The sequence below is a fragment of the Sturnus vulgaris genome, chromosome 22 (assembly GCF_052056855.1).
Source record: "Sturnus vulgaris isolate bStuVul1 chromosome 22, bStuVul1.hap1, whole genome shotgun sequence".
NCBI lineage: Eukaryota > Metazoa > Chordata > Aves > Passeriformes > Sturnidae > Sturnus > Sturnus vulgaris.
The window spans coordinates 9,897,037-9,917,555 of record NC_142264.1 but is presented as its reverse complement, the minus strand read 5'-3'; the positions used below and the strand labels follow the sequence as shown (position 1 = coordinate 9,917,555).

The following is a 20,519-nucleotide window of genomic DNA, read 5'->3' as shown; positions in this document are numbered from 1 at the left end:
CTGGGTATCAGCTCGCTCTGCTCAGGTGGGGCAGCCACACATCCCTGGGCATCAGCAGCACTCTGGGCAGCCACACCACACCCCTGTGACACCACAGTCACATCCCTGAGCCATCCAAGGCTGATCACAACCAGGTGACACTTCAGGTACCAAACACACCCTGAACAGCCTTTACAAAATATTTGCATCCCACACCACAGCACTGCCCTTGCTGGGGAGGAGCAGCCCTGCCAAGCTGTGCATGGACCTGGAATAGCTTTTTGTTGCTGCTTTTGGTGTGTCCCCAGAGGGACTCAGAGCTGCAGGAGGTCACTGGTGTTTTTGGGCATTTTCATGGTCAGAGAAACCATTTCCCTGGTTCATGCCCTGCTGTGTTTAACAGTGACCGCTGTCCTTGGCAACAGTCTCACTTTGGGCAAAACTCTGCTCCTACACCCAGACCTGGCCTCAGGAACATCTGGCAGCTGCTCCACCGTAAAAAACAGCTCAGAAATTCATGGAACCACATTTTCCCTTCTTTAGCCGCACAGTAATAGGATTTTACACTCCTCAGCAAGGCAAGGGCCGTGGCTCCACCAGTGCTGACAAACACGGCACGAACAAAACCCAGCTACAAGAAATGATATTCTCCTTTTATTTACCAATGACCATGACAATGTAGGTTTTTTTTCTAGCTGCAGAGATGCTTTGCACTGTAAACTGGGAGGCAGGCAGTGCATCCTGCCCTGCCAGGGCCAGCAGGAACCCCCGCTTCCCAAACACAGCATTGTTATCCAGAGTCAGGAGAGCGGCTGCTGCACAGAGTTTGCTTTTCTCCATCACCAACCCCTCCGTCGTCAGGGCATCGATACATTGATATTTACACCAGGCTCCCCCAGCGGCCTGCTGCCAGGGAACGGGTCTGGCACACCAAACCTGCTACCTTACCAAATCTACACACTTGGAAAAAGAAAAAGGCATCCACTCCGCCGGAGAACTCGGCCGCGACACACACAAATATTGCACTTGTAACTTGGGAATGGGAGGACACAGGGGTTCCTATCACACAGCAACGTGTCCAGCTACAGGAGGGCAATAAATAAACCGGGGGGGAGGGCAGGAGGGGGTGCTTTGCACACCTCCAGCACAGGGCAAGGACCCGGCTCTCGCTGCTCCCGGGGGACCCACTACGAGCCAAGGAAGTGTCGGGCTCCTGCCAGAGCTGCTCCGGGAGGCCCCACGGCACAGGGAAGCACAGCAGCATCCTGAGGCTGCTCCAGTTCACAAGGCTTTAATCCAGGATAACGTTTGTGTCGGTGCTGCTGTCCCTTTGCCAGCGCCCTGCACGAGAACCCCTCCTCCTCGCCGAGCTGGGCTCACTCTGCGCCTTCCAGCAACGCCCGTGGCTGGGGCAGGTGCTTCACAGTAGTCTTGTGGGAGCTTCCCTCCTGGCTAAATCCATGTTGGGGCCACCCCAAAGGCATCGTACCAGCGATGGTGGGACGGGAGCTGCAGCAGTACCAGACTGCCCCGAGCTCGGCGCCTTCAGCTGCCCCATGTCCGTACGGCCTGGGGGCACGAGCAGGGCTGCGAGCTCCCACCAGCTCCCAGGAAGGCCTCCACTGCCCAATTCCATGTAAACACACAGCTCCCAGCCTGCCCCGAGACAGTCCTTGGGCCTACAGCGGGGAGCTGCCTTTCTTCTGGTTGATTATGTCCAAGTACAGGTCGGAGCGGAGGAAGCGGGGGTACGAGTCCTTCTCCATGAGCCCATAGATCCTCTTCTGTGCCAGGTCGAAGCAGCTGCGGGTGATGTTCTGCAGGTTCTCCTTGGTGTGCTCCCGTGTGTAGGAGTCCAGGTTCACCTGTGGGCAGAGGAACCAGGGCTGGTGAGCAGCTCCCCAGGCAGCCACAGTGCCAGGAGCTGCATGCCAGCGTGGGAGCCAGCCCTCACCTCCTTGCAGGACTGGATGGCAATGTACTCAGCGAAGATCTTCTTGGCCTTGGAGACCATCTTGGACTGGGATTTAATCTTCTTGAACTCCTCACAGGCCAGCCAGAACTCCAGGTTCTCCTCGCTGAACTCGGTGCGCAGGAAGGCCCTGAAGGCAGCGAGCCCATCTGTGGGGGACAGGGACACAGCTCTGCTCCTGCTCACAGACAGGGAACAGCCCCCCGAGACCCTCAGCTCCGGCAGAGCCCAAACCACCTCCCTGCACTGCCCGAAAAACCCCTGTGTGCAAACAGGCAGCGATGGCACTGCCAGGCCAGCACAGCAACACAGCCCATCCAGGAGCTGAATCCACACCCCCAGCCTGGCAGCACCACCCAGAGCCAGAAGGGAGGCTGGGCTGGCGTGGGGACAGGATCCCATGGTCATCCCCCTGGGCTGGGTGTAGGATGGGATGCCTGAGAAGGGCTGTCCTCCCATCTTTGGGGTGTTCTAAAGCAGCTCCAGCTCCATGGACCCTCTGCACAGCCCCAAACTGGGCACAGACATGGATCACAGCCTCCTCCTCCCGCAGGGGCTGCAGCCCCGACCTGAAGCTCTCCCCAGCCCCTGTCACCAAGATCCCCCCCGGGCCAGGCAGGAGCAGGAGGGGTGCAGACAAGGGAGAGGCTAATTTCGCTTTGTGCATCCCCAAACACTGGAAGGGATTAACAGAGGAAATCCCAGCTCTATCCAGGCACGTGTCTGGATATTCCCCTGGCAGCAAATACGAATGGAAGAGATGGACACACACTTACATTTGTGCAGCAGCAGCTTCTCCAGGGAGTCCCCCCACTTGAGGGCTTCCTCGGGAGGGGGCCTGTGGAAAAAGGACGGCACGTTGGCAAAGCTCAGCAGCAAAAGCTGCTTTTGCTGCCTGCTAAACATTTCCAGCGGATTAAAAGCCAGGCTGTGAGCCCAACACGGCTGCTCCCAGCTCCCAAATCTGCCTCCTGCTAAACGTTTCCAGAGGATAAAGCCACGCTGTGTGCCCAAAGGGCTGGCCCTGGCTCCCACCTTGGTACTGGCACTGGCACAGCAGCTGAAGGCAGAGCCAGGCTCTGCACCAGGCAGCACCACAGCAGCTCTGCCAAAAGGAAACCGCTGCCTTTAGGCTGGCAGGAAGAAAATCCAACCCCAGGAGGTCTGTGCAGGCAGCTGTGGCACTTGGGGTGTCTGAAGAAGAACTGGAGAAACTCCGGGTGATGTGGAGCTGCAGAGAAGTGGGATTTCAACTGCCCCATTCAAGCAGCCAGAGAAGCTGCCAGGCGCAAGAGCAGGGAGGGCTTGTTCTCCAGCTGCTAAAGCATCTCCAGAGAAAAGTGGCTTTTCAAACCACCAGCTTTTCAAACATCCTCTAGCCAGTTAAAGTTCCATAGACAGGCACTGCGAGAACGCTGCTGTCAGGTAAATTTCCAGCCCAAGCTGCCGCGGTGCCGCCGTGCAGGCAGGATCTCTCACCCTCCAGCAGGAGATTTTCAGCCAAAAAATACTTTAAATGCTCCTCCAGATACAAAAACGTTGTCCACAGCCTCCCTGGAGGTGAGGAGTTCCAGACCACAGCTTGTCCCCATGCCCCCACGGCCCCTATCCCCACGGTCCCTATCCCCACGGTCCCTATCCTCACGGTCCCCTATCCCCACGGTCCCTATCCTCACTGTCCCTATCCCCCACGGTCGCCATCCCCACGCCACCCGCTGGCAGCACCTACTTGAGGGATTTGAGCACTTTGTCCAGCTTGCCGGAGGGGTTTGCTCCGGGGGACTCGTTCCGCCGCCGAAAAATCCCCAGCCGGTTCTTCATGTCCTTGGCTCTGGAGAGAAGAGCGAGTGTGAGCGGGTGGGCGAGGGGACCCCCGGCCCCGCGGGGACCCTCCGGCAGCGCATCCCGCCCGTGCCCCGCGCCCATCACCTACTCCTTCATGGTGTGCCGGCGCTGCAGGCTGCCCGAGTGCGGCCTCTGCACCGCCAGCAGCATCTCCGCGTGGAATTCCAGCGGCTGCGGCTTGGACAGGTCGCGGAAGAAAGGCATAGCTGCGGGGACAGCCCGAGGTGCGGGGACAGCGGGGACAGCCCGTGCCGCGGGGACAGCGGGGACGCTCGGGCGCTCTGCCGCCCGCCCCGAGCCGCGCTCCTGCCCGCAGTGGCCAGCGCGGAACGGGAAGTGGGAGGGCTCAGCGCCGAGAGCTTTAAATGCGGCGTGGGGCGGCCGGGAGCGTGCGAGTGAGTAAAGGCTGTGTCAGCCCCGCCGCTGTTTGGGACGGCTCTGCCGTTGCTGGGGAAACTTGAGGAAAGGTGGAAAAATCAGCGCCGAGGCGGATAGTGGGGCCTTTCAAGAGACGGCGGGGAAAAATAATCACGGCGAGGATTTACGAGGGCTATTTATAGAGTGCAGGCATCCCGGGAAGGCAGCGGGGCCGGCGGCGGGGCGGAGCGGGATGAGCAGAGCGGGCACAGCGCTGCCCTGTGTCCCCCCTGCCTGGGCACCCACACACGCACACCCCACGCGTGTTCACACGTCTGCGGTGCCAGCCCGTGTGGGGCATGGCCGTGGGGACATTTCCATAAGGGGGTGGCCGGGATTGGCAGCGCAGGGCACTGGGGCAAAGACACCTCACGCTGTCACCCGCGCACGGGTCCCCGCGCTTCAGAATCCCTGGACAGACAGGCTGACGGACACGCGGGCATGGGGCTCGCGGCTGCCCCAGGGAGCCACCAGGAACACAAAGTTTTACAGATTTTTGGGAAGCGCCGTGGGAAAAGGAGCCCCCCTCCCCCCCCCCCCCCGGCACGGGCAGGGATCGGGGATGGGATGGGGCGGGCGGTGCTGCCCCCGCGCGGCGCTGCGCGGTCACTGCACCCCGACAGGGACACGGGGATGGAGCGGCCGGGGGGACGGCACCAAAAACCTTCCAAAACACAAAAACAGTGCAGCAGTGACAATTTACACCGCTTGGGCCTTGCTTCTCACACCCTTTTCTGGCAGTATTCTCCCATTTACAGTGATCTGTCGCTCATTAAAAAGCAAGTATAATGCTATCTTAATTACATGCAGCTGGAACCCGCATAACTGGAAAGAATTACCACTTCCAGATGTGTTTTTAATTTCTGACATTCAAAATACCACTCTTCGATCTCATCATAAAGTGCACACAGACAGTGTTTCACTGCCTGTGGATATAATGTATTTATCAAAACTTAAGAGCATCAGTCTTTTCTCAACATACATGGACTCTGCCCTCTAAATCTGAAGCTCCTTATCTGACAACATCTCATCAGGCAAGCGGCTTCAGTTTTCACTTCTTGCTCTTTCTGATTCTGTAAATTCAATGTTACAGGACCTCTCACAGGTAGCATAGCAAGGATGCTCAGAGAAGCCACCTCTACCTGGTCAAGCCATGCCCAGGGACATGAGGGGGACAAGAGGGATTCAGGGCACAGATGCACCACCCCAACCCAGGTGATGTTCTTCAGACCCACCACTCTCCCTAGTCGCAGGAGGGTAAAACACAGAAATATTGGGAAAAATAAAAGATGTGCAACAACCCCATGGCTCAGTCCAATGAGCCACAGGATGATTGTAGAGGGCAATTGCTCCCCCTAGTCCCTGGTGCCATCCATACCCTCACAGACTCGGACAGTTTCACTGCCTCACACCCCCTGGGCTGTGATCCCAGCAGGGCGCACGTCCCGCTGCTGCCAGGCACCCGCTAATGTGGGAAGAGCAGATCCAAACACGGAGCCTCACGCTCCAAACAAGGAGCCTCACGCTCCAAACACCATCTGCCTCCCATCACCGCGCTGCCAATGCCGTCGGCAGCTGGGGACTCGCCAGCACACAGGACCAGCCATCCCACACAGCCTCGAGCAACAATTTCAGCAGTGTTCCCAGTTCAGCAGGGCAGCGCCCGGCGGGGCTGGCAGAGCACTGAGCACCCCTTGCGTGACACACGTGGGTCACCTGCACAGCACAGCCCTCGGCACAAGACCAGCTGGCCCACACCAGGCAGGTGATCCTGGCTCCTGGGTGCATTTTCCAGCTGGAACACACCAGGCAAACACCTCCTAAGGAAGTTCCCCAACTTCCACGTGCTGCTCCTCTTGCACACCCTTGCAAAGAAGGAGTGGCACCAACCCAGGCTGCGACAGCCACGGGCAGGCACAGCCCCCAGCTGCACAATAAATGCCACAGGAAAAATAATTCCATTTAAAAATTGCTGGTTTCTCTCCGGAGCTGCCTCTATAAAGTGATCTGTCCCGGAACCCCGGCATGACCACGAGGCCCAGCACCATCACTCCGTCCTGCTTCTAAACCATCTCCTGGGCAGCACATCCCCCCTCGTCGCAGGATGCCGGGTGTCCTACCTTTCCAGGTATTTCTCGGAGAAGTCCACCATGGCGTGGCACATCGGGGCCGGCAGCGTGTGCCGGGAGAGGAGCGAGTGCCGACCCGCGGCCCGCGCACCATAAATAGTCCCGGAGCCGGCCGGGACAGCCAATGGCGCTGCCAAGCGCTCCCCGGAGCATCCCCTGCCGGCTCAAGGTGAGCGCAGAGCCCGCTCCGCAACCGCCCCTGACCCCGCCGCGCCGGGGGGGCCGAGCCTCCCCCGCCAGCCCCGCTCCCCCGGCGCTGCCACGCGGCCGAGGGGACGTCCCTGCCGCAAGGGCTTCGTTTTCATTTCGAGCGCTGGTGGGGGGAGAGAATAAAAAGAGCTAAAAATAGGCGGCAGCGATGAGGCAGCGCGGGCCGACAGTGCCGCTCGCTGGCACAGGCGGCGAGGCCGGGCAGCTGCGTGCGCAGCCCCCTCGCACCCTGAGCCGCTCGAACCACGTGTGGCTCCTCCACCTGCCCGGCACACGTGGCGCAGGGCACGGGGCACACAGCCACGGGCACCCCCGCGGCCCTGGCACCCGGCGGGATCCGCGTTCTGGAGGAGTTCGTTCCCGAACATCCTCACTCGTGCGCCTGCCCCCCTCCTCAGCTGCAGCTGTGCTTGAGGACAGCAAAGGCCACGGCTGCCTCGTCCTTGTTTGCACCCACTTTTTGGCACCCCGAAGCCTTACCGGGAGCAGCAGAGTGGCTGCCGGTGTCCCTCGAGGGTCCCCGCGGTCCCTGCTCCCACCACACTGCCACAGATGTGCGGAGAGGGCTGAGCCTGCCCCGCGGTGGGAAACCTCCCCATTCCACCTCCCCATTCCTCCTCCCGGCATGGGGCCAGCGGGAAAGAGGCCCCCAGCTCAGATTTCACTACTTCCATGTCCTCTCCCTGAACCCGGGCAAGCTGCTTTTCCCAAGAGCCGATGTCTTCATCCTGTCCGGGCACGGTGGGAAGGGGGTGCTCCCAGCTGGGCTGGGCAGTGCCCCCAGCACACCCCACTGCCCTCCCTGGAAACAATTCCATGTGAAATGAGACCCCACTTCATGGCTTTGCTGCTGGAAAAAGTCAGGGGGGAAAGACGGGGATCCTGAGGGCTCCTGGTACCAGCGGGGCTTGGCCGAGGTGTCTGAGCCCACAAGCAGCCCGAGGCCACCCCCGATGTGACACTTACAGGCTCCTGCTGCGTTTCTTGCGGGAGGTCTCGTCTCCTTCATCACAGCTGCACTCAGGGTCTGCTCCACTCAGCTGCGGGAGAACAGAACAGTGTCTGTCATCACATCAGGACATGCCCACGGTGTCACTCTGTGTCACCAGGGCCAGCATCCCCACGGTGCCCACACCACAGCCCAGACCCACAGCACCCACAGGGCCCCTTCCTCATGATGGCAACGACATGGGACAAGCTTCTGCCACAGGAACCTCCCTCCCCTCACTCATCCTCTGCCACCTTCAGCCCGTGGTGTTCCTGGAGCATCCAAGGAGACCCCATGGCCGGTGGCCCCGGTAGCCTCCAGGTTCAAGATGCTGACAGGGCACCTCCTACAGGGAGAACATTCACATCCCCACTCCTGATGTTCCTACTCCTACTGCTGAGTGGGCACAGGGGTCCTGCCACCATCCAAAGAACCAGACTGGGCACCCAAAATCAATCAGGAGTTCCCAGCAGTCTCCCATGCAGGAGAAATCAGAACAGTTCACCTATAATTGAATCATATCATTGCAGTTTACAAGGCTGCTCTCTGAGCACTGCTCCAGGGCAGCCTGGACAGACCAAGGGGATCTGGGATGTGCCATGAGCTCAGGGCAGCACTAGCACAGCCTCTGTGCCACAAAGCCTGGCACCAGGCAGGGAGACCCGCGGGATGACCACAACTCGGGGCCTTCAGTATTCCATCCATTCCTGAACGCTGCAGACGCTCACAACCAGCCCTGCATCCCGCCCCGGATCCCGCCCCACACCCAGCCCCGCATCCCGCGCATCCCGCGCATCCCGCGCATCCCGCCCATCCAGCCCATCCCGCCCATCCAGCCCATCCCGTGCTCCCGGGGCTGCCAGGCGCTTTCCAGGATCATCACCCCGCGGCCGGGCCGTGGGAACCCTGCGCTCAGCCCCGCAGCCCCGGGCCCGAGCTTTCGGACACTTCCTTCCATTCTGCGCCCGGGTTTCCGGAGTTTATCGGCCCCGAACAATGCGGCCCTCGCCGAGCACCTTCCCCGGGCCGCTCTGGCCCCGGCAGACGGGCTGGCCGGGGCTTCCTGCCATTGTCCGGAGAGGCTCCGTGCTCGGGGACAAAAGGCAGCAGCAGAGCTCTCCCGAGGAGTCCCAGCGCTCCCCACAATGCCCAATAAAACAACCAGCTCCAGCCTCACCGCGGGAAGGGGGGAACGGGGAGGCACACCGGGCACGATGGAGTTAAAAAGGGCTGTGGAATGAGCCCCTCTGAAACACTCCTAGATGGGAAAAGAACCAAGAACCTTGACGGATGTGATGGCCCTGCAGCCGAGGCCGCTGGGTGCAGGTGCTGCCAGTGCTTGACAGCTTGGTGGGGGAATTCCATTTGGGAATTGTGCATTTTTGGAGCGTCCTGCTCCAAAAAGCTCAGAGGCTTCATTGAGCTATTCAAAGGCACAGACCGATAAAAATGTTTCCACAGTGTAGCCCAATCCCACAGTGGCTCAGCCCCGTGTCTGACTTCCCTGACTGCTGCACACCCTCCAGAGGCAGCTGGGGAGGCAGGGCAAGGGGAGCAGGACAATGGGAACACGGTGGGAATGGGGCAAGGTAACAGGGTAACAGGGCAATGGGGACGGGGGAATCAGAACACGGCAGTGGGAATGGGGTGGTGGCAGCAGGGCAGTGGGGACAGGTGAATGGGAACAGGGCAGTGGGAGCAGGGCAGTGGGAATGGGGCAGTGGGAGTAGGGTGATGTGAGCAGGGAACAAGGCAGTAGGAACAGGCAGGGGTGCCCAAGAGAACACAAGGGCAGGGATTTAGACTCCAGGCAGCCTTAGCTCCAAGCTGCTGCAGGCTTGGAATTGGGAGCTGCAGGAGCTGCAGCCACCACGTTGCCCACCCCACCGGCACAGGCTGCCCAATCGCTGCCCCAAAAATCCCAGTCTAATGTTCAGCAGAACAGTTGAACGCAGGAGGAGCTCCGTTCACCTCTGCGGGGAAACATCCACCCAGACGAGAGCAGGATGCGCAGGGGGCGGCTCCCCGGGGCAGGGTGGAGCAGGATCCGGGGTGCCCTGCAGGAACACACAGCCCGCCCGGCTGCGGGGCTGCGGGGCTGCGGGGCTGCGGGGCTGCGGGGCTGCGGGGCTGCGGGGCTGCAGGCTCGGGGCTGCACACACAGCGGCACTGTAAGCTCTCCTTCAGCGCATCTGGCGCTGACGCTGTCACCTCGCAGGTGCGACAGGCAGCGACCGTGTCCCTGACACAAGGGTGGCTCATCTTTGTTCGGGATAGGGCGGGTCTGAGCCCCCCCATCTCCTCCCGCACACAGTCGTTGGCAACAGTCTCCAGGAGAGTTTGTACTCCCTCGTGGACAGCAGCCCCATCCCAGCAGTCTGTAACCCCGGGAGGGGCTCTCACAGCTGGTCAGAGACTCTGAGCCCAAAAATTCCTTCAGGAAACAGCATCAGCGTGACAGGAAGAGGGTTAACCCAGCACGGGTTTAACCCCAGCATGGGTTTAACCCCAGGGTCTGCAGCAACCCCTCCTGCCAAGGATCCCACTGCTCTGGAGCAGAATGTGGCTCTGCAAGGTCCCAAGCAGCAGGACATGGTCCTGAGCTGTGAAATGACGTCCTGAGCTGGGAACAGGACCCTGAGCAACGGAGCACCCAAAGCTCCAAGCAGCACCCAGAGCCCCCGAGCAGCACCCAGAGCTGAGGCAGGGATGGAGCTGGTGGGGGCTCTGTAGGACAGAGCAGAGTGTGGGCCCAGGGGCCAATCTCAGCACCCTGCCAGTGTCACCTGGGGAGAATGGGAACAGCAGCACTTCCCATCTCTGGCACCTCGTTTCCTGACCCAGTGCAGCCAGGGTCAGCTCTGCTCTGGGGGCTCAGACCCCAGACCCCTGGGGTTGCACAGGTCAGTCCTGGGCAGAGCTCCCTCGGCACAGCCTCTGCTGCTCCTCCTGCATGCTGGGGTCACACACCACTGCTGACCACAGCTTTTTCATGAGCTGGACCCCCACAGTGGTCAAAGCCCTGCAGAAGGCCGGTGGGGGCAGAGGGTCACACTGCTCCTGGCACCCCCTGCGCACTGGGGACTGTCACCAGGGATTCTCCCCTCTGCTGCTGGCAGCAGTCCCGTGCAAGCACAGATCCCCAGGTGCACCTCTGCCCAGTCCCAGCAGACAGTGGCTGCCGATCACGGGACCCACAGGGTGTGGATGCAGCGCTGGCAGTGGCCACCCATGGTCCCAGCGCTGCTGAGGTGACACGTCCCGGTGCTAAGCACCTCCCAGAGCTGGCTGCCAGGGACAGGGACCCTCCCGACCGCTCATAAGGCAGATTTGCCATGGTCATATAGACAGGGGTCACCTGCCAGGACACCTCCACCCCAGGAGCTCTCCCACACCAGGGCCAGCCATGGCTCACGTACCTTCCTGTGGCCCGAGAAGAGCAGCGTGAGCTGGTGGATGGAGCCGCCGTTTTTGACGAGCTCTTTCTTGAGGGTTCTGGGGGAGGGCAGTGCCCAGTGCCCGGCGGTGTCCTGGCTGTCGGAGCAGTTGAGGGTGGTGTCGGAGGTGAAGCAGTGGCCCTTGGCCTCCTGCAGGAGGCTGCCCTCGCTGTGGGTGCGGCGCCGCAGGGAGCCCTGCACGCTCAGGGTGTAGCCGGGCTGCCCGCCCGACGTCTCGATCATGCTGCTGCGCTTCAGCTCGTTCCTGTCCAGGTACTGCTCGTCGCTGTCCTCCTCCTCCTCGTCCTCCTCCTCCTCATCTTCCTCCTCATCCTCCTCCTCGTCCTCGCCGTCCGTGGCGCTGCCCGCCGTGCCCGCCGCGCTCTGGCTGAAGGTGCTGTCGAGCCGCAGCTCGGGGATGACAAAGGCTGGCAGGGAGCTGGGCTGCTCCTCTCTCTTTGCGGTGGCCACCGGCTGCTTTTCCACCAGGAGAGGAGTCTGGGTGGCCCCCAGAGCATCCCAGGGCTCGGCCAGAGCCGCTGCCTTGGCAGCTGGAGGGGCACCCACTGCTGCCTTCCCATCCTCCGAGTGCATCTGCCCCGGCTTCTCGGCGTCCGTCTCCAGCATCTGCCAGAGGAGAAGATAAAGAAGGATGAAAGCAGAAGCACCCCAGATCTCTCTGGCCACCTTCCTGGGGAGCCTTTCACCTCCTCACACCCCACCTACAAGGCTGGCACCCATTTGTACAACGCTAACAGTGCTCTGCTGGGGTGGGATGGCATTGTCCCCACGTCCCCAGGTGGTGCCAAGTCACCCATTGCTTTCCCCAGCTGGCAGGAGTGGGTGCTGGCACTCAGCTGTCCCCTCAGCACCCGGCAGCCCCGGAATCCCAGGGATTTTGAAGAATCCCAGGGTGCCGGCTTGGCTCCAGCCGCAGAGGCAGAGCCGTAACAGCATCCTCACCCCGGGAGCTGCTGCCCTGCAGGGATTTCCCCCAGGGGCTGCAGAGAAACCCGGCACCTCGTCCAGCAGCTCTGGCCCCTCCTGCACCGCGTTATCAAATGCCAAAGGGATTCGCCGGGCTCTGCCCATCCCTGGAGTGCCCCAGCTCAGCCCGTGGCTCTGGGCAAGCCCTACAAAACCACAGCCACTCCTGCCAGCCCCTGTCGGGGTTTTAAGCCTTTGGGCTGGTTTTTCCAGGTTTCTTTGCAGCTGGGGAAGCCTGAGCAAGCTCTGTCCTTTCAAAGGGAAAAGCCCAAGGGGAAAACCTCCAAGGGTGTTTTTTTGTGAGCAGGGGGAGCCTGCGATGAGCCCTCCCCTGCCAGAGCGGGGTCCTGTGTGATTTTTCTGTCTAAGCCAAAGAGGCAAAATCAACCCAGCAGGGAAAAACAGACCAAAGGAGAGAAAAATCCTCTCTTTAGGAAGAAATTCCCTCCTACGCAGATCCTGGGGCAGGGGCTATTCCACAGGTCCACCCCCTGCTAACAAGTCACCCAGAAAAGAAGTCACTGTATACCCAGCTGAGATCCAAACATTTCCACAAACCCAGTGACAACCAGAAAGCTGGAGTTAACAAAGACACCCCCTCTGTACGCATTTACTTCAGCTTCAAAAAGGGCAGCAGCCCCAGGAATCAACACATCCCACTGGGAGGAGGCACCCATGGAGTGGACAGAGGTTGTATCCCTGTGGAGGTCCCAGCCTGTGACAGCACTCCTGGGAGAGCCACCCTGCTGCTGGACACCCCTCATCCCCCAGAGCACAGAGGTGATAACCACCCCTGGACATCCCCAGGCAGCTGTGTGCAGATGCTGGGCTGGAAAAGCTGCTGTCACCTCCCGGGGGTGCACAGAGGGGACAGCACAGACCCCACCCAGCAGCACCTGCCTGAGCTCAGGGGGCAAAGAGCTGGGCAGGTTTGCAGGAAGGTGCTGGAGCTCAGTGCCACAGCCAGCTGGGCAGGAGCCCCCAGTGTCCAGCTGTGCCTTGTCCTGGTTTATGACACCAAAGGGTCCCTGTGACACCTGCAGCACAGAGAGCACCAGCTCTGTCCCACCCAGCCTGGCTCACCCCAGCTGCAATTAAGCATCACCTGAACCCCCCCCCCAGTGAGTCTGAAGACAAAAATTCAGAGACCACGATGTGCTTGGTCCCTTCATGGCACTGCCCCATCCATGAAACAGCTGGATTTGGTGTCAGACAAAGCAAATGCTCCTTTCACCCCATCCTTGGGGCTGTTCCACTTCCCCCACACAGTAATTCCTTGTAAGAAGAGAATGTTCCCAGCCCTGCCATGCCAGGCTGCCATTTGCACCAGCGTGTGCCTCACTGATGCTGCTGATGTTTTATTTGTCTTGCAATCACTGTCATCATTATCTCATGAAATAATTAGAGGAAAAACCCACACAGCCCTCAAGTCACTCCCCACAAAGCCCTCCCCCCAGCACTGCCTATCTGCCCAGTCCTGCTGCTCACATTGCTGGGTGCCTGCATCTGATAAGGTCCTAGAAGGAAATGAGCAGGCTCCTTTAAAATGAGAGACATTTGAGGATTAAATTAAATCCTTGCACTAATTCAATCAGAGCCTCTGCTGCTCTTCTCTGGCATGGAGGGGATGAGCAGCAGCCTCACCATGAGCGAGGGTTGGTTCCATCTCGGGCTGAGAGCATCAGCAGGGCTGTGAAACCCTGTCTGCACAGGGCTGAGCTCTGCTCAGCATCACCTGGGCTGGGGGGACACGGGGGAGGAGAGGCAGCAATGCCACCACTGCCAGCCCACAGACCTGCTCCTGTCTGGAGGCACCAGGGACTTCATCAGCACAAAGCCACCTGGCTGCCCAAAGCTGACTTGGGACCTCAGGGATGGGAATGTCACCAGGTTTCATAAACTCACAGGATGGTTTGGGTTGGAAGGGACCTAAAGTCCATCTTATCCCACCCCCTTCCATGGGATCCACTGTCCCAGGCTGCTCCAAGCCCCAATGTCCAACCTGGCCTTGGGCACTGCCAGGGATCCAGGGGCAGCCACAGCTGCTCTGGGCACCCTGTGCCAGGGCCTGCCCACCCTGCCAGGGAACAATTCCTGCCCAATATCCCATCCAGCCCTGCCCTCTGGCAGTGGGAGCCATTCCCCTTGTCCTGTCACTGTAAGCCTGATCCAAATTCCCTCTCCAGCTCTCCTGGAGCCCCTTTAGGCCCTGGCAGGGGCTCTGAGCTCTCCCTGGAGCTTTTGAGCAGCTTTTCCAGTAGCCAGGGGGGGCTGACACCTTCTCACCACTTCGTGTGGCCAAGGGGCTGCTGGAGGAGGCAGCAGTGGAGGCAGTGCTGGTGATGTCTGAGGGAGGTGCTGCCCTTCCACCTCACAGACTCACCCAAAACATTCCATGCTCCCACTGCAGCAGCCAACAGCTGGATTTCTCCATTCTCAATGCCTTGGTCTCATTGCTCTCAGCATCTGGTTGTCCCTGACCTCCATGTGCAGATTTCCCTTTTTTCAGCCTCTGCATCTTCCCCTGCACTCAACAAATTGGTTTTGCCATTCCCAGCACCTGGGTTTCCCTGTCTGCATCCGGGCAGGTCGAGGGGCTGAGGAGATTTATTCCATCCTCCCTGAAGGATCTCACACTTCACTCTTGCAGTTTCTGTCTCAGACTGAGAGGCCAAGCAGCATTTCCTGAGAAAGGGAAGAGAGAGCAGAAGCAAGAGCTGCCTCCAAAGCCCAGGATGGCTCTCTGGGGTCATTTTAGGGAAGGAGGATGATAGGTCTGAAACCAGAGCAACAGCAAGAGAGTTCCTGAGAATGATCTCCTCACTGAACAAATATCAACACACTCAAAAATAAACCAGCACTGTCCTGCCTGCTCCAACATCCTCAAACCTTGCACCTGTTACCCATTCCCTGGGTTCTCTTTGCCTTCAAGGATCACTCACTATCTCAAAAATCAAGTTTTTAAAGTTTTATTGAAATCAAGACAGGGCAGAAGAACTGCAAACCCTCTGCTCCTTGGTCTGTACGTCGAGCAGGTTTTTCTCAGTTGCTGCTCACATCCAGGACTGTTCCAGTTCAACAGCAGAGAAAATTTCAACGAGCATCAGCACAACCTCGACTTCTCCAGCATTTCTTTAAATAATGTGGCCTTGCTGGTGGCCCACAGCTGGGACTTCGAGGTGGGAAATCCCCAGCCAGGGAGACAGCACAGCTGAGAGCTGAAGCCTGCCCTGCCCTTGCCCTGGTGCTGCCAGCTCTCCTGCTGCCAGAAGTGCTGGCAGGTGTGGCATTCCCTGGAATTCCCCAGCAAGGGAAGGTCAGGGATTTTTTTTTAAGATCTCAGCTTCTCATTTCAAATCCTCTGCTCCTCTCAGTCATGGAGTCACTGTGGCTCAAGGAATGCCTCGCACAAAGACATTTAATTGAGCCTTTCCTGGCTCCTGATGGGGATGCTCAGGTTTTCTTTCTTTTGTGGTGATGCTGAGGAAGAGGAGGCAAAACACAGCTCAGAGAGCTGCTCTGCACCCAGGGGCCTCCTCAGCCAAAGCCAGAGATTGGGAAAAGCAGGGGAGTCCCTGGCTGTTGGACATCGATGTGAGCAGGAGAGCAAGGGATGTGCTGCTCCAGCTGTGCTCTCACCCAGGAGTGAACAGAGCTGCTGGGATACCACAGGAAGAGCCAATCTTGTGGCTGTCCCCAACCATGGCAGCTCCATCCTCCGTGTGTCCCACGGGGAACCTCTCTGGCTCCTGCTGCCCTTCAAAGGACAGAGATGCCTCCCCAAAAGCATTTGACTCCATGGGAATGAAACCAGCTCTCTCACCAGGGTTCTTTTGGGAGAGATGCAGACAGTAGTGGGTTCCCTATGCTGGAGGAACATCCCACCCCACATCAGCTGGGAAAAGAGCACCTGCATCATCCAGGGAAACAGCAACCTCTCCAAAGTAGATCTTTCCTAAAGCAGAAGGAAAATATTTTATAATTTCGGTTCTTAGCATAGGGCAAACTGTTCCCAGATCCACCAGATCAGAAACTTCTCACTGTGAAACACTGTTGAGCACCTCAGGATTTAAAAAGTGACAACTGAGAACCAAGGAACCTCATGACTACAAGGAACAGCATCTATTGCACAGCATGGGGCTGAGGAGAAGAAAGCAAAGCCAGAAATGCAAAGCACAACTACCAAAACTTGAGAAAATCTTCATGGGAGTCGTTGTGAAAGTGCTCACAAGGAGCATCCCCTGAGCTCTGCTCCTCACCCTCTGCGAGGCCGGCCAGAGCCCAAGGCTCGTTGCACAGCCGGGTTTTCTACCCTCTCTCTGCTTCATTACTGCACAATGAATAATTGATCCCGAGCAATTAGTGTAACAGCCAAAGCAGCGCGGGTGTATCAGCCCGAACAGCAGCGCCAGCAGTGCCTGGGGCAGGGCAGTGAGGGTGGAGGTACAGACTGGGGGAATAATGTTTGTACCGCCCTCAAAACCTGGCCGTGGGCTGCCTCAGCCCTGGCAGGAGGAGCCCTCCCGGCGGGAGGAAGCACGGGAGGATCCCATGGTCGGTCCCTGCACAAATCCCATTCCCCATCCCCGCGGGTCGCACAGGGCTCTGCCCAGCCCCAGCCCTGCGCCGCTCCCCAAACCCAGCGGCAAGCGGAGCCGACGCTCGGCCGAGGGCAGCAGGGAGGAGCCCGGGGACAGGAGCCCGGCTGCAGGCTCAGCTTGCACCCCGCATCTCGGTGTCACCACCTGCTGAAGGTGGCAGCCACCAACCCGGGACCGACCCGGGACCAGCCCTCCCCACGCCGTCACCAGGGACTCGGCACTGCCGCTGCTCCGGGTGCCAGCCCCGACCCGCAGCTGCCCCGGCAGTGCCAGCTCCGCACCCCAACCCATCCCCCGGCCGGTGCCCTCCATCCCCAGCGACACTCCGAGCATGCCACGGCTGCAATTCCAGGCTGAACATGCTGGTTGGTCCCCAGTGCCAGTCCAGAGACCGTATCCAAAAGTCCCGGAGCAGAAAGTCCACATTGTGGGCGCATTGCAATGCTGATCCCACAGCAAGAGCCAGCTGGCGCCGATGGCACAGCCGTGCACAGCCCAAATTTGAGGGAACCTCAAAACACCCCCGTGCTACAAATGCCCCTTGGCTCCTCCTGGATGCACCTTACCAACCCTCAAGCCCAGCCTGGTGGCAAATGAGCTGTGCGGGAGCCACAGGTTCCCCAGGAGAGAGCAGGGCAGGGAGCGGAGCAGGTTCCTCGGATCCCCAAGGACATCCGCGCTCCTGTGCCGCTTCCTCAGCCCGAGCCGCGTCCTGCCCAGCCGAGGGTGCGGCCCTCAGGCTGCAATCTTGGCTTGTAGAACCTACCAAATGCGGGCTCTCAGCTGCATTCCCCGGGCCGAGCGAGCGGCGTCTCCTCCGGCAGCCCCGGCCCCGCCATGTGCCCGCGGCAGCGCTCGGCTGCGGCTGGCGCAGCGCTCCGGCTCTGCCCCTGCTGTTATTAATGTCCGTGTCAAGCGGCTGCTGAAACCGCCCCAGCCTCTCCCAGACACGGCTCCCTCGTGCCCCTCGTGCTATTTCTGGCTCTGCCGGCTCTCCCCGGAGCTGCTGTTACCTGCTGACAGCAGCGCACGGCCGCTGTGCCCTGAGGAAGGGCCGAGCATCACCCTGCGAGCCGCTCCCTTTCTGCCCTGTCCTGCCCCCGAACGACACCGAGAGCAGAGATCCCCGTGCTTCCCGCTTAAGGAAATTCTGCTGCAAGCTCGCTGTTCGTGGGGTTTTCTCCCCCAAAGTGTTTTCTGTGGCACAGTCACGGCTCTGAGGTGGGGGATGCTCTGCAATGGGGCGCTCTGCCCTTTGCATCTCAACCTCTGTGAGCAGCTCGACCCTAATGGGCAGGCACAGGGAGAATAAACAGGCAGGATAGTGGATGGTGCCCATCCAGGGGACAGCCCACGCATGACCATCTGCCCCTCCTCTTCTCCTGCAAGGCCAGGGCCCTCTCGTGACACCCCATGCACATCGGGCTGGGGACCTGACTGCCTCGGCTGGGCATTTCTCCTCCAGGGATTACACTTCACTGACCAAGACAGCTGTCCTGATGGTTCCAGAGAGAGAGCACAGTGAGGGGTGTGTGCACAGCCTCTCTCAGACATGTGCTGGTTTTATGTGCCCCACAGCCATCGTTCACTGATGGGTCCTCGCTGCCACAGTGACAGTCTGTGCTCAGCTCTCCTCCAGCACGGACTTTGGGCCACGTGAATGCTCCTGGGATGGAGCAGAAAACCCATGCTGCCTCCTCTGCCTCACAGGTAGCTTTGCAGTGGCACAGGAAATGTGGCACTGGAAGTGGCACAGGAAGCTCCCTGGTCCCACTGGAGACAGAGCTGAGCTCAGCTACACATTGTCACCACGGACAGCAGTGACATGGCACAGCCACCCCCAGGGCTGTGCTCAGCTCCCATCCTGCCTGCACTGCTGGAGGGAGCTGGGCCTGGTGGGGTTTGTGCCTGCTCCCTCTCTGAGGCACCTGGGTGGCTGCAGGTCTGTGGGATGTCACCAAACTGGGGGTACCTGGATGTCCCTGAGACTTAGATCACCCCCAGCCTGAGGGTTCCTGGCCCCTCTTAGTGAGGAATGACCCAGTCACCATCCCATCCTGCCCACCCCACTGCTCGGTGCCCTGTGATGGGGACACAGCTCCTGAGCCAGGCTCCAGCTGCTGCCTGCAAACTCATCATGGGCCGGTGCCGGGGGACCCAGAGCTGTGAGATGATGTCTGGGCCATAAATATCCCTGGCAGTAAAAATCCAGAGTGGTAGGAAAGGGAGAGGAAGGAGCAGACCCTGTCACTGCCATTCAGCCCACAGCCCTCAGCACCCTTTCCCTTCAGTGCTGCTCAGCAGGGGAATCTGCAGCATTATGGGCAGGGACAGAGCTCTGTCCCTTGGGCAGGATGAGGGAGGTGACAACCAGAGCCTGATACATTCAGGCACTGCAGATCCACTGGGAAGGACTCATCCCAACACCACTTACACAGGACCACAGGTCTTACACAGGTTGGTGCTGGAAGTTGTTCCTGCTGCCAGCAGAGATCACTGGAAGGAAACATCCACTGAGAGGAGAGGACCTGGCAGAGCAGCTCTGCTGTGCTGGCCTCCAACAGGGCCATGGCCAGAGCCACACACAGGAGGGAGGAATCCCAAACGGTCCCAAACCCAACACTGGTGGCTCCAAAGCCACACACAGCCCTCCTGCAGGGTGCTGGCACGCCTTGCCCTGCTGCTGCATCAGGAATGTGCTCGTTCCAGGGCAGGACAGCACGGCTTGTAGAGGGCCAGGGTGCCATGGGGGCAGGATGAAGCTGTGACTACCAGTCCCACACCACTCTGGGCATCAGCACCCAAAGCCCCCTGGAATTTTGAATAGATCCCTTGATTCTGCAGAGATATCAGGGTTTGGGAAACTTTTGCAAGGAGTTACTTGAACTTGACTTCAGAGGCTGCCCAGCCACACGCTCACACTCCAGCCATGCTTGGAGAGAAGAGAAGGAGCAGCCACCCGAGCAGGAGGCACAGGAGAGCAGGGCTCCAGCCTGGCAGGCTGCAAGAAACCTCTTCCAGCACCTTCATTAAATGCCAGCAGCGCTGGCTCCGAGCACTCAGTCTGTGCCTCTGACCACCGTGAGCAAATGATGTCACAGCGCTCAGCTCAGCCCCCCCGGCTGCCGGCGCCGCTCCTGCCCGCACTCTCCCTCTCACCAGCCCTTCTGGGGATTGGCCAGGACAGCCCTTCCAGGGGTTAAAACTGCCTCTGGCCGTGATGGAAGTGCTGGCAGCTGCTCATGCCCCGCTCCAGCCCCGAGCCTTCCTGCTGGAGCAGGGGTGAGGGGATTTGGGCTCACTGGGGCCACTGGGAGAACATCTCCCAGAGAAATGGAGCCCTGTTTGTTGGAGGGGACAGCTCTGCTCTCCTAATGGCTTCAGAGCCCAGCTAACAAACGAACAAACCCAGGGGAGCTGTGGCCCATCTGCTCCACACCTCCTTCCTGTGCCTCAGGCACTGGGAGCCAGCTGGGAGCCCCTGGAGCCACCAGGAATGGCACCACGAGCCTCAGGGCTGGGCAGTGAGGCCAGGGGAGCCAGGGTTCAGTGACCCAGGGTTCAGGAGAGGTGAGGGACAAGTCAGTACCCCAGCCCAGCCCAGCCCTACAGGCACATCCCCGGGGCCTTGGGACGTGTCCTTGCCATGAAAGTGCAAAGCCAACTGATGTGCAACTGCTCAGCCTGGAGGAGAGAAGGTTCTGGGGAGAACTTAGAGCCCCTTCCAGTGTTTAAAGGGGTTCTAGGTGAGCTGGAGAGGGACTTTGGACAAGGGCCTGAAGTGATGGGACAAAGGGGAATGGCCTTAAGCTGAAGGAAGGCAGGGTTAGCTCAGATATTAGGAAAAAATCTTTACTATAAAGGAAGTGAGGCCCTGGCACAGGGTGCCCAGAGAAGCTGTGGCTGCCCCTGAATCTCTGGAAGTGTCCAAGGTCAGGTTGAAGCAACCTGGGA

At 59.8% G+C, this 20,519-nt stretch overlaps 1 protein-coding gene across 4 annotated transcripts in view; it reads right to left on the bottom strand.

The window, feature by feature from the left end:
* Positions 1-611: 611 nt before the first annotated feature.
* RGS3 (regulator of G protein signaling 3) overlaps positions 612-20,519 on the bottom strand; it is a 63,297-nt gene continuing 43,389 nt past the window's right edge. For 2 of the 4 annotated variants that reach the window (XM_088177459.1, XM_014881052.2), the window contains 6 exons: positions 10,960-11,604; positions 7,519-7,592; positions 3,681-3,782; positions 2,728-2,789; positions 1,934-2,100; positions 612-1,844 (listed from right to left, as the gene is read on the bottom strand). In XM_088177459.1, the coding sequence (XP_088033585.1) occupies positions 1,659-1,844; positions 1,934-2,100; positions 2,728-2,789; positions 3,681-3,782; positions 7,519-7,592; positions 10,960-11,604 (1,236 nt within the window). In that variant the 3' untranslated portion in view covers positions 612-1,658. Of the gene's footprint in view, positions 1,845-1,933; positions 2,101-2,727; positions 2,790-3,680; positions 3,783-3,884; positions 4,377-6,333; positions 6,578-7,518; positions 7,593-10,959; positions 11,605-20,519 lie in introns of those variants that run through there. The other 2 variants (XM_088177461.1, XM_014881053.2) reach the window with 2 other exon arrangements.